This window comes from Heterocephalus glaber, unplaced genomic scaffold (genome assembly GCF_053883595.1).
Source record: "Heterocephalus glaber isolate CG9 unplaced genomic scaffold, H.glaber_assembly_v1.0 deba00001805, whole genome shotgun sequence".
NCBI classification, from domain to species: domain Eukaryota; kingdom Metazoa; phylum Chordata; class Mammalia; order Rodentia; family Bathyergidae; genus Heterocephalus; species Heterocephalus glaber.
Genome location: NW_028258480.1, coordinates 3,237,038 through 3,250,330, shown reverse-complemented (window position 1 = coordinate 3,250,330; position 13,293 = coordinate 3,237,038). Strand labels below are relative to the sequence as shown.

Here is a 13,293-nt window from a genome sequence, read left to right as displayed (position 1 = left end):
CTCCAGTTTCCAATCCCCAAGTCATCGCCTGAGGGTTCTAACCCTTGCATTAGTTTAAGCCAAGCTCCTTTGTTGAACAACTGTCAACCCGGGAATAGCTGACAATTGGGAGGTGGACCAAGACTCCAGCAAAACTGTATACACAGGTGGTTAGTGGTGGCAGTGTGCTGGGTGGAAGGTCCACAGTTTCTAAAGGATTTTTGAAAAGTCTCACTGGCCCAAAGATGATCATGAATTATTATCAATTGATTCATAACTGACTTGAGCAAAGAGAACCATGCACACAGACAGAAGGGAATATGAAAGTTCTTTCCATCTTGTCTTCTCTAACTTCTCAGGAGCTTTGCTGATGTCTGTCACACTGATCTTGAAGCTGCTTTGTGGGAGGGGCCTTCCCATCATCTCAGCATGTTATTCTCATGTTTTCCAGGCTTTATGAAAGCAGCTTACAGAACTGACAAACTCTACGGCTGCAGGCTAACTCAGTGTTAGTTCTCGGGAGATTTAAAAGGGCATTTACTCCAGCATCCGCATTTCACATGTGAGCCCAGCATGATTCTGGCTTCGTCAAACACTGAGTAACAGCCACGCCTGAGCAGCGTCGCCCTGTTTCACCTTACAGAGAGGTGACTTTATTTCTCTAATTTGTCCAATCATCAGAGCACCATGTATTTGCACATTCTGACACAGGAAAATATGAGATTAAGACAAGATTTAAGAGAGATCATAGAAATGATGCCCATTTAGCATCTTTTGTTCCCCAAGGCAGAATGATAATATATCTCCAAGAAAATTTTTCAACACGGGAAAGGAAAGGAAAATAAAAAAAGAGAAAGGAAGAAAAAAATGGAAACAAAGCTTTTGTAAATAAGGAGGAGAAGAGGGGTTAAAGGGAGAGGAAGGGAATGGGAAGAAAAGAAAAATCAAGATATGTCATGGACAGGTACAAATTCCCTATGATGAAGGTGACCATTATGTGTATCTAAAATGTACCAATAAACTTAATGAATTAAAAATAAATAAAAGGCATCAATTAGGGACGATGACTGGAAGGTGCAAATTAACATTAAGGATGTAGGGTTGCACATACAGTCAGATGCATTATTGGAAAAATCTGTCGTGTTCCATTTTAGCTTTCAGGAGTAACACCGTTTCCCTGTCACCTGTTTCTCGGCAGCCGGCTATGGATGGGAATAAAAGCCACAGCTCTGTGGCCACATTCGTGCTGCTGGGACTCTCAGCCCGGAGGGAGCTGCAGCTCAGCCTCTTCCCTGGCTTCCTGGGGGTCTACCTTGTGACTCTGGCCTGGAACCTGGGCCTCATCGTCCTCATCAGGATGGATACCCACCTGCACACACCTATGTACTTTTTTCTTAGCTTCCTGTCATCCATAGATATCTGCTATTCTTCTTCCATCAGCCCCAGGATGCTTGCAGACTTCTTCAGAGATGAAAAAACGATCTCCCTCATTGCGTGTGCCACTCAGTACTTTGTCCTGGCCTGGATGGGGATGTCCGAGTGCAGCCTCCTGGCTGCCATGGCCTATGACAGATACGTGGCCATCAGGAGGCCTCTGCAGTACTCAGCCATCATGGCGCCAGGCCTCTGTCAGAAGATGGTTGCTGGGGTCTTTGGTACTGGTTTCCTTAGCAGCTTAGCGCAAACAGTGTCTTGCTTTCATCTCTACTATTGTGGGCCAAATATCATTCAACATTTCTTCTGTGACATGCCTCAGATTATCACTTTGTCTTGCTCTGACCCTTACATCAGCCAATTGATTGTCTTTCTGTCTGCTGTTTTTGTTGGGTTTGGTTCTTTTCTTGTTATCCTCTTATCCTATTGCTTCATCGCGGCTGCCGTCCTCAAAATATCATCAGTCAAACGTTCCTCCAAGGCCTTCAGCACCTGTGCCTCCCACCTGGCGGCTGTGACGCTGTTCTATGGCACAGTGCTCTCGGTGTACATGCACCGCAGCTCTGGCCACTCCATGGAGCAGAACAAAGTGCTGTCCATGGTCTATGTCATCTTCATCCCCATGCTCAACCCTCTGATCTATAGTCTGAGGAACCAGGAGATTAAGGAGGCCCTCAAGAGGGTGGTAAAGACCGCCACACATTGATGTCAATAAGGGTCATGTTCAGGCAGGTATTATTACTCTGAAAAGGAAGGCAGATTTGAGAATACTGAAGAGACCGTTTGTAGGTTGCAAGAATAGCGAGGTAGAGAGAAGTGAGAATCTGGCTTCTTTGTTCCCTGTGGTCATTGTGTTCAGCTGCCTCTCTGCGATGTGTCTGTGGCCACGTCTCTGACTTTGAACAGAGCTTAAAAGGCCAATTTCCGTGAAGAGAACCCAGGTGGACAAAACTCTCCATGTGATTATGTTTTTGAGAACAGATTACATTTTGAGAGACAGCTGATTTAGAGAAATAGAGTCATCCAGGATGCCATGAGGCCTATTCTTTTCTTCACTGGTTTTCCTTCTTTTAATTGTTAAGTATAGATAATCATGGTGTAATGAATATAATATAATGCATAAAAAAATGTGTGAAAATTAAAAATAAGTTTAAAAGGACTCTGATAACTTTAGACTTAGTTACAGGAGAGAAAATAGGAGAGAGAGAGAGAGTCAGAAGGACAGAGGGAGAAAGAAAGAGGCAGAAAAGAAAGGGAGGAGGAGTATGAGGAGGAGGAAGAGAAGGACAAGGAAGGACAGGGTAAGAGAGTCACAGTGGGGATGGACAGTCTTTCTCTGGATTTCTTCCTAACTAAATTTTTCTTTCTGCTTCACACACTGAGCCCACACAACAAACTGAACTGTGAGAAAGAAATGGGAGAAAAGCAAGTGTAGGAGAAAGGGAACACTTTGGAGGTGAAGGGTTGGGTAGTTTCCTTCTATCTAGAAAGAAAGAAGGAAGAGCGGGCAGTTTCTGGGCTTAGATGGGCTGGAGCAAGCTCCCTGGTGGCTTCTCTGAGACCACGCAGACCTCAGAAAGATGGCCGCCATGGTGTGTCCGGGGGCAGGGCCCGATTCCAGAGACGGAATGTGGAGGAGTTCCGGGGGCTTGACTCTGACCAGGGAGCAGCAGACCAGCTGACCTAGGGGTGCCAAGGACACTCAGAGTCCACCAAGAGAATTTTTTTACAAAATCTAAAGAGATATTTCTTCAGACCAATGTTTTTAGACTGAATCTGATAAACACTGCAGAGAATTTACATGACACTTTACTCTTCATATTGTTTTAAGACATAGATTTTATTATTCCTTTTCCACATAAGATGGGAAGGTGAGAAACTATCCCCACTTTACAGGCAGAACATTTGGGAATATTGAGGCCTTCCATAACTTTGCCAGGGAGGGTAGGCACCAATCTGTTGCAAATCTCAGAAAGCATGGCCTGTAAATATAAATGCATCTTACTGACCAAGACGTTTCAAATATTGGTCAGCCACTGGGTTCACATTGCACTGCATCTTTCAGTGCTATTCTTCAAAACTATCTCACAAGATAGTAAAGGATTAGATTATCATCTTCATCATCAGAAAGAACTCACCATCAGTAAGAGTATTTAGCTCATTGCCCTTTCTCTCTAGAAGTAAGCTTGGTTGAAGCAGATTAAACCAAGAATGGGATCTTGTCCGGAATATCCCTGTACTCCTACTAAATGGAAGAATACATGAGTTCTCTTCACCCAAACACCTTCCCTCAAAACTGATGCTTGTAGGAAGAACCTTAAGTAGATATTTCTCATGAAAGTTTGGAAACGCTGCCATGACCACATGGCTTTCTGCTTTCTCTCTTTGGGTCAAAGAGTTTGCTTAAATGGACTGTGTCATTCATTCAGAAATGCTGGCTCACCGAGGAATGCCACCTGAGTTTAACAGCATTCTGCAGAATGGAGTAAGAATATTAACCACTTTAAAGTACCTGCCCTTAGCTCATGTCATCTACAGGTGAACGAGCATCTGTTGGTGAGCACCTACACTGCTTCCAGTGGCTTCCTTGGCTACTGTGGCTAATGCTGGAACTAACGTAGAAAGGATGAGGTTATGGTTTCACACTCTTTGGGTACATACTATTCAGAAGAGGGGCAAATGGATCACCTGGTAATTCTGATTCAATTTTTGGAAGGAACTCCTTAATGTTTGCCATAACTTTCTCACCAACAACACATGAAATTTCCCTTTTCTCTACACACTTGGCAACATCTGTTATATGTTTTCTTTTTTTAAAAAAATCATAGCTTACCTAAAAGAGTTGAGGTGATACGTCATAGTAGTTTTGATTTGTATTTTCATGATAATAAATGATGATGAGCACCTTTTTGTATACCCATGGGCCACTTTAAATTATATTTGAATAAATGTGATTCAGCCCCTTTCCATTGCATTGTATTTTGCTACTGAGCTGTATGGGTTCTTTGTTAACCCATTATCAGAAATATGGTTTGCAAATATTTTTCCTGGTCAGTAGTTTTTTTGTTAAATATTTCCTTTGCTGTTTAGTGTGCTTCCTTTGCTTTTTAGTGTGATGTAGTCTCATTTCTTTTTTCTGTTTTTTTGGTACTGGGAATCAAACTCGGGACCTTGCACTTGTGAGGCAGGTGCCGGAACCACTGAGCTAAATCCCTGGCTCTTCTTTTTTCTGTTTTTGTAGCCTGAGCTTTTGGTGTGATCCACGAAATCATTGTCAGGGCCAATGTTGAATTTTTTCTGTGAATGTTCTTGGAGTTTTTTGTTTCAAGTCTTACAGCTAGACTTTTTTCCCATGTTGTGTTGACTTTCTTGTGTGTGCTGTAAGATAAGGGGCTACTGTACATCCATTCTTTTGTATGTGTGAATATACTTTTCATGGTACCAACTAGTAAAGAGAATATCCTTTCTGCACTATGTCTTCTTGAAGCCCTTATTGAAAACTTGATGACTATCTGAGTTCAGAATCAATTCTGGACTCTATCTTGTTCCACTGGTTATGAGTGTTTTTATGTCAGTGTTGTATTGTCAGGCAGGTAGTTAGACATCAGCAGGCCTGAGAAACAAAGGTGGAGTTGTGTCCAAAATAGCACACTTTGACAGATAATTAAAGAAAACACATTTATAATCATTTGTGAGGTCTCAAACTCAGAGCAGTCCCAGAGAGTACAATGTCATTTAAGGCTATGCACTGTGCACATTCCTTCTGACACCAGCCCACCTGGCTATCCAACTCCAGAACAAGGCACACAGTGCTCCTGTTTACCATAGCTCACAGCCCAGTGCTGTCAGGAAAGGACTTTCCCTGCCTTGGGCTGGGAGCTGGTTTAAGTTAAAAATTATCTTTCTCAAACTTTTTTCATGAGTTCTCACGTGATTAAAGCCTTTGGGGAAACAGTGACCATCTAAAAGGGACAGGAAGACATTTTTTTAGTTGTAAGTGACTTCTAAATAAAGCATTGCAAAGGGTCATAATTATCCTAGTTCCCTGAACCCTGGAAGTAACTTGTACCTTAACTTGTACTTGGTGCAGATGCCTTGCTGGTGCTGCCCACTTCCTCAGAGGAAGGTGTAATTCTCTTTTTATTTACTTCACAATAGATTCTTCCTGTATTTTGCACAGCTGCCTATGTGTCTTGGGTGAGTTCTTTCATCAGGGGCACAAAGAACAGAGGACCAAGGAAGGGAGGGGTGGAGATCCTCATGGAGTCAGGCCCTGGCTTCCCAGAGACAATATTGTTTTGATTACTGTAGCTCTGTGATATAATTTAGTTCTTCTTCATCTTTAGTCAATTTAATTCTCACTGAAGAGCAATTCTGTGAAATAGCTACTATATATAAAAAGTGACAGCCACTATATTAGCTTCATTTTAAAGGTGAAAATACTGAGGCTTGGAGAAGTTAATTTGTTCACGGTCACACAACTGCCAAGTGCCGAAGTCGGAATTCAATGCAAACAATCCGATGTCAACATTCATAGTTGTGGGCTGGGGATTTAGCTCAGTGGTTCCAACCCCTGCTGCGCAAGTGCAAGGACCCGAGTTCGATCCCCGGTACCAAACAAAAAAACAAACAAAACCAACAAAAACCAAAAAAACATTCATAGTTGTAGTCATATGTTGTGTTGCTGTAACAATTTCATCTTCTTCTATTCCTTGGTGCCTTGACTGAAGAATAGGAAGTGATATCCTGTCTGCCTTACAGGACTCTTGTGGTGATTAATTCAGATTAAGAATTTGAGAAATGTATCTATGTACCTGTAATGGAAGTGCTTTGTGGAGAGGGAAGTATTACCTGCTACATTACCAGCTGCTGTGCTTTCTTGGGTTTCCCCCACCTCCCCTGCAGATCACTGGCTTCACACTGTGGAAATCAGTATGGAGATACCTCAAAGAACTAGGACTGGAAGTCCCATTTGACCCTGCTATTCCACTGCTGGAGATCTTCCCCAAAGAATTAAAAGAATCATACCACAGTGATATATGTGTGCCCATGTTCATAGCAGCACAGTTTGTAATAGCTAAAACTTGGAAACAGCCCAAATGCCCATCAACTGGAGACTAAATAAAGAAAATGTGGTTTTTTTATAAAATGGAGTACTACTCAGCCATAAAAAACGAGAAATTAGAGACATTTATAGCTAAGTGGATGCACATTGAGGCGATACTCTTAAGTGAAATAAATAGGACACACATGTATAAATACTGAATAGTTTCTCTGGTGTGAGAAACTGAAAGTGTAAATAAGGACTAAATGTATAATAGGTAATGTGAAATAGGAAGAAAAGGGGCAAAGGGGAAGGAAGTGGGAGGGCTAGGGGAAAGGATAGAAGGGAATGGGATTAATATGAGAAAATGGAAAAATAGGAACAAAATCTTTGTAAATAGGGAGGAATGGAGGGGTTGAAGGGAGGGCTGGGCAAGGGTGAAAAATAAGAACCAAGAGAGACTATGGAAAGGTGCAAATTTCCAATGATGAATGTCATTATATTGTATACCTAAAAGGTACCAAAGATTAGAATGAATAATGGATAATGCAAAATAGGAAGAAAAGGTCCAAAGGGGTAGGGGTAGTGGGAGGGGCAGGGGAAAGGAAAGAAGGGAAAGGAAAAATGCTGAGAAATGGAAAAAATGGAAATAAAGTCTTTGTAAATAGGGAAGTGTGGAGGGGGTGAAGGGAGGGCTAGGAATGGGGAAAAAATAAGAACCAAGATGCATCATGTAAAGGTACAATTCCCAATGAGAAATGTAATTGTGTTGTATACCTACAATGTACCAATAAAAGGATTTAATACAAAAAAATCACTGGCTTCACTTTTCCAGCTGAAAATTCAGAGTTTTGGACTAGAAGGTCCCTAAGTCCTTTGGAGTCCAAATGCCTCGAAGGCTGGTAAAGAAAAGCTACAATTTTACAATCATGGTAAGACTGAGGAGAGGTGGGTAAGGGTCTGGCAGGGACCTGGGAACCTGAGACAAGCAATCAGCAGGGGAAACCTCCACAGCAACTGCTTTTCTTCCTCTAATTGGCCTCTCCATTCACCTCTGTGCTCGGAGGTACACTTCAGAGACTCTCCGGTTGTGGTCATCTCTCTTGCTGGGAGTAGACAGCTAGTTTCAGGGCCCAAATCGCCCATCCAGGGCTAAAATAGGCCCACTTGGAAAAGTGGCTCAGAAAAGGAGTAGGCGATTTCATCCTTGGGCAGGAAGTCTGTCTCTCACCCTGATCAAGGTCAGAGAAAACAGCAAGGACATTGGTGGATTCCATGCTACTTCAGCATCGTCCAGCTTCTTCCAGGGAGACCCAGGGGGAAGAAGGGTCTCCACCCTTCTCTTCCAACTTTCCACTTAGTGCTCTTCCTTGGTTCTTCTTATCTTTAGTTAAATTCTCTGACCTGAGTAAAAGAAGAAAAGAAAAAGATAACTCTCCAACATAAAATTCCAGGGATTACTCTGGGACAAGAATGGGATAGGTATTCTCTTCTAGCTCTGTAATTTTTAAAAGAATGTGATCTTGAATTTTGTTCCTGTCTGTTTTCTTTTATAAAATGAGGATAATAGGACCATGCAAGTCAAAATTGAGAAAGACTGTAAAGCCTAACATTTGCAAAAGTAATTGAGAACTAAGTAAGTAATAATAATAATTTACTGAGTTGCTGGGGAAATTTCCTAAGATCAAATTATGGTTGTCTACGTTTCTCAATTTCCTTTGCCCTAAGGACCTTTTTAATTTGAATTTTTCCCTTGAGAATTTTGTTTTGGAAATAATAATGATTTCCACTTACATATACAGTTTTGATTCATGACTTCTGAGTAATATGAGATGAATAGAATCTTAGTGTTATGACAGAGTGCTCTTGTACAGCTCCTCTAGATCTTCAGAAATCTTCAAATAGCCCTCCATTGTCATCTTTGGTGACTCTCAAATTCTGGAGACATTAGCCTGGGCAACACAGGTAGTGCTGGTATGAATGTTTCCCGAACCTCTTTTCCTCATTCCAGTGACACTGTGGGCTTCCTTTACTTCCTTTACCTCATACAACTTCTCCAACTGGCCATGTCTTTGGAAAGGATCTTCATTAGCTATATCCCCCTAGTGAAATTTCCCACCAGTATTTACATCAGTCACTTTTTCTATCTCAGATTGTCTTGGGAGATGCTGAACACTTATCTCCTTTTCTAGTACTCATTAGTAGAAGACACAGAGAGATACAAAAGTAGTAATTTAATAATTTCACTTGAAGCACTAATGCCTTTTCTTGTTTCCTTCCTGATATTAGGAACACCAAGGCAATGATTGGGAAAGAAAATATTACACAGATCACCCAATTCATCCTCCTGGGATTCTCAGATTTTCCCAGAATCACAGCAGTGCTCTTTGTTATATGCCTGCTCATCTACATCACATGTCTGACCTGGAACCTGTCCCTCCTTGTTTTAATAAGGATGGACTCCCACCTGCACACACCCATGTACTTCTTCCTCAGCAACCTGTCCTTCATAGATCTCTGCTACGTCAGCTCCACGGTCCCCAAGATGCTCTCCAACTTCTTCCAGGAGCAGCAAACTATCACCTTCGTAGGTTGCATTGTTCAGAATTTCATCTTTTCTACCATGGGGCTGAGTGAATCTTGTCTCATGACAGCCATGGCTTATGACCGGTATGCTGCCGTTTGCAACCCACTGCTCTATTCCTCAATCATGTCACCCACCCTCTGTGTTCGGATGGTGCTGGGGTCCTACATGGCTGGACTCACTGCTTCTTTATCACAGTTGTGTGCTTTGCTTCAGCTCCATTTCTGTGGTCCTAATGTCATCAGGCACTTCTTCTGTGACATGCCCCAGCTGCTAACTCTGTCCTGCACTGACACGTTCTTGGTCCAAGTCCTGACCGCTATACTAACAGTGATCTTTGGAATAGCAAATGCCCTGGTTATCATGGTCTCCTATGGCTATATTGTCACGTCCATCACGAAGATCACATCAGATACAGGCAGGTCCAAGGCGTTCAACACCTGTGCTTCTCACCTGACAGCTGTCTCCCTCTTCTACACTTCCAGTATCTTTGTCTATTTGAGTTCCAGCTCTGGTGGCTCCTCCAGCTTTGACAGATTTGCATCAGTTTTCTACACGATGGTGATCCCCATGTTGAATCCCCTGATTTACAGCCTGAGGAACAAGGAGATCAAAGATGCCTTGAAGAGGCTGCAGAGGAAGATCACAGTCTACCGCTAAGGTCACAGACCAGGGATTTCTGACACATTGGACCTGTCAGACTCACCTTTACTCTCAGTGATGTGCACAGATGAAAGACTGCCACATTCATCCTGAGTCTGGAGAGAGGTGAGGTTTGATACAGTCGGTATGCCAGTATGGCCGGATAGCTGACACCAAAACACAGCGCCTTTTAGTCCTGGCTGTTTGCCGTTTGCAGGAAGAGCAGTGGCCTTGCCATTTCGTCCACAGGTATTTGTGAAACTGTAAACTTTAGAAACTTACTTCCTTTTGTTTATGGGGTTGAAGATTGCTCAGTTTTAAAGCCTCTTCTTTTAGAAGACAATGGCTGAGGCTCAGGACACAAAAGTCTTGTCTGTCACGTGATCTGAGGCAGTATAGAAAGACACAGTGGTGACGTTGGTCATGGTGACCTCTGAACGGTGGGAATGAGCGTAAAGAAGTCTTACAGTTTTAAATACAGAAAGCTATGAAAGGTTCTGGTCATGTCTTCTGGAAAGACCAAAATGAGACGGATAAGTTTTGTCTAGGGAAAATCAGTAATAATTACCTAATAAGTCTTGGGTCATATGCTCGTCTCCACCAGCTATTGTTTGAGAATAGGAGGTGATTTAAATAGTGAAGATGGGTGGAAAGAAGTTCTAAGAAGATATGGTTTCTTCAGAAAACGTAGGAAGCTGATGATTTGACTTCTTGCATCCGCAGTCTTATGGGGATTTATGATGTGATTGGGCATTTGAAGTCCAAGTGATGGCCAAAAGCAATTAAAGTGATCCCTCATTAATGTAGCTAATGAATTATGTTATCAGATTATTTCTGATGTTTCAGACATGTGTTCAAGTTTGTTGTCAGAAGACCTGTGTGAATTTGTTCTAATAATTGTGAATATTTATTCAGTGTTGCAGGTACTAATAACAGATATGGAAAACTGGTACACATTCTTTTTTATTACCTATGTATGTTCATCATTTTGTGTCCTACAGTATTTTGGTTGTATCAGAATAATATAATGGATGCAGTAAAGTACCTTAAACTTTAATCCTTATATTTTTCAGAAGCTGAAGAACTCAAAGAGGAAATAAACAGTGGTACAGATGAAATACTCATTTCTGGCTGTATGTGTCTATCTCAAGCAGGACATAAAGCATGTAATTCCAGCTCTGGTTAAAACAGGTCTAAGACACATAACGGTGACTACTGATTTGTCAAATGGCTTGTATTTGAACAAACTGATACAAACCAGAGGTCATTACATTTACATACTCTCTTTGGAGAGTCATCAGGTTCTTTTTTTTTTTTTTTTTTGAGACAGGGTCTTGCTATGTAGTTTAGGCTGGCCTTGAACTCATTATGTAGCACAGGTTGGCCTTAAACCCATGGCAATCCTGCTGTCTCAGCCTCCCAAGTGCTGGGATTATAAGTGTGTGGCACCACGTCCAGCTTCATTTTGTCTAGTGGGTCCAATTCTGATAAGAATCTATGCGTTATTTTGTTTAGTGAAGGACTGTAAATGAAAAACTATTCAAAGGCTTTACCAACCAAATCTTTACACATGGTCAGGATTGTGACAAGAGGGGATTATAGACAATATGAGAGAAGGTGAATGTTTCCATTATGCCAAGAAAAGTATGCTATCTGAATGAGTTATATGTAGTCCCACACCCGAACATAAACATGTGCTTAGAAGCATTGTTCTTTGAGATTGTAACAGTGTAGAAGCAGTCAGTTTCTACAGTGCCATGGGGTCTTAAGAAGAAGACAAACCTACAATAGGTGTTAATGAAGGATATTTGGTAACAGTGCATAGATCTGCATCTTGATCTGCTCAGATGAGCCCAAGGAGGTGATAAATAGAAGGCATTGGTTAGATTTGGAAGTAGTCTTGTGGGAGTTTTAGAGGATGAGTGATGTTCCTGGCTACTGCTCCCTTTAAAGAACTGACTTCGTGGGTGCCTGTCAGGAATCATTATTTATGGGTACTGATGAGTAATGTCTTTAAAGTGTTATTTTAGAGAACAAACCTGGAAGAGGTAAAAAACCACATTTATTCAACCTTTTTCCTGAACAAGACTTGGTACAATGAATGGTATGTCCAGAGTCTAATCTTAGCAGAACAACATATTCTAACCGAGGCCAGTGCGTGGATTACAGAGTTATTTTAGCTTTCTCTCAGGGATGGCACAGAAATTTGGCTACATGATATATCCAGTGTAGGGGCAAATTAAAGGGATGTAAAGAAAAACCCAGGACAAATCCCAGATGACTAACATTGTAAAGTCATCATGTGCTTATCTGTGGCTGACGATTATAAAATCATCACATGCTTATCATGTACCATGTGTTTGAAAAATGTACCCTACTGTATTTTATGAAAATGTTTCTCATACTTACTACATACTTTAAAAATTCCCAGCTGACCTTGCCCCTTTCCTAAAAGCAAAGGCTGAGACCCTGATTGGCCCAGACCACACCAATCAGTGCAAGAGTTATTTTTAGAAACCAGGGTGAAGTTTTCGAGAGCTAGAGCTTGGAAGCAGCCCAAGTGTCCATCAACTGGAGACTGGATAGAGAAGATGTGGGGTTTTAAAAATAAAATGGAGTACTACTCAGCCATAAAGAACGAGAAACTAGAGTCATTTATAGCTAAATGGATGCACATTGAGGCCATACCCTTAAGTGGAATAAATAGGACACACATATGTAAATACTGAAGTTTCTCTAGTGTGAGAAACTGAGAGTGTAAATAAGGACTAAAAGGATTAAAATGAATAATTGATAATTTGAAATAGGAAAAGGTCCTAAGGGGTAGGGGTGGTGGGAGGGGACGGGGAAGAGGAAGAAGGGAAAGGAAAAATTATGAGAAAAGAAAAAAATGGAAATAAATCTATGTAAATAGGGAAGGGTGGAGGGGGTGAAGGGTGCACAAGTAATGGGGAAAAAATAAGAACCAAGGTACATCATGTACAGGTACGAACACCCAAGGATAAATGTAAATGTATTGTATACCTAAAATGTACCAATAAAAGAATTTTAAAAAAGAAAAGAAACCAGGGTGAGTATAAAGTGCACCTCAGAGTCACTGGGCCCCTGAGCAGGACGCCCCCTATCTAGCAGCACCACTCTGCTGTTAAGATAGCTTTTCTTTTGTTTCCTCTGCATTCGCTACTCTTTGAATAAGCTCTTTTTGTACCATATCAGTCTTGACTACCCCCTTCTCCGCTAAGAGTCCCACTGCTTCATTCTTTGCTGAACTGAGGGCAAGGACCTGGAGAGAGGTCGAGGGTCATTATGGGGGACCCCTAGATCCCCCTTTGGAGACCCCTTGCTGGACGCGACATCCAGGGAAAGAGTCAAGCTGCCAGCAATCAGTACGTTTGATAGAAAATGCATCAAGGCATGTGATAAGAATGAATAGAGAAATAAGAGAGGGTTTCTGTTCTCATATCTAAGGAGGAGCTAAATATATAAAATAGCAAATTCTACATTTTAGGGATAGTTAGATACAAGGTGATTGAAACAGACATACAGGCAAAGAGAGGCGAGAAGAATCACAAGCTCATGTGCATTAACAGGGTTCAATAGAAGATTGCAA

At 41.6% G+C, this 13,293-nt stretch overlaps 2 protein-coding genes across 2 annotated transcripts; both read left to right on the top strand.

Annotated features, from left to right (window-relative positions):
- Positions 1 to 1,183: 1,183 nt before the first annotated feature.
- On the top strand, positions 1,184 to 3,100 carry LOC101719727 (olfactory receptor 5A1). The gene is given in 3 exon segments (XM_004869827.3): positions 1,184 to 2,125; positions 2,127 to 2,194; positions 2,983 to 3,100. Coding segments are annotated over 3 exon segments (1,128 nt in total).
- Positions 3,101 to 8,759: 5,659 nt separating this feature from the next.
- Positions 8,760 to 9,701, top strand: LOC101700217 (olfactory receptor 5AN1). Its single transcript, XM_004875611.2, has one exon. The coding sequence runs from the start codon at positions 8,760 to 8,762 to the stop codon at positions 9,699 to 9,701; it is 942 nt and encodes a 313-aa protein (XP_004875668.2).
- The last annotated feature ends 3,592 nt before the right edge of the window (positions 9,702 to 13,293 follow it).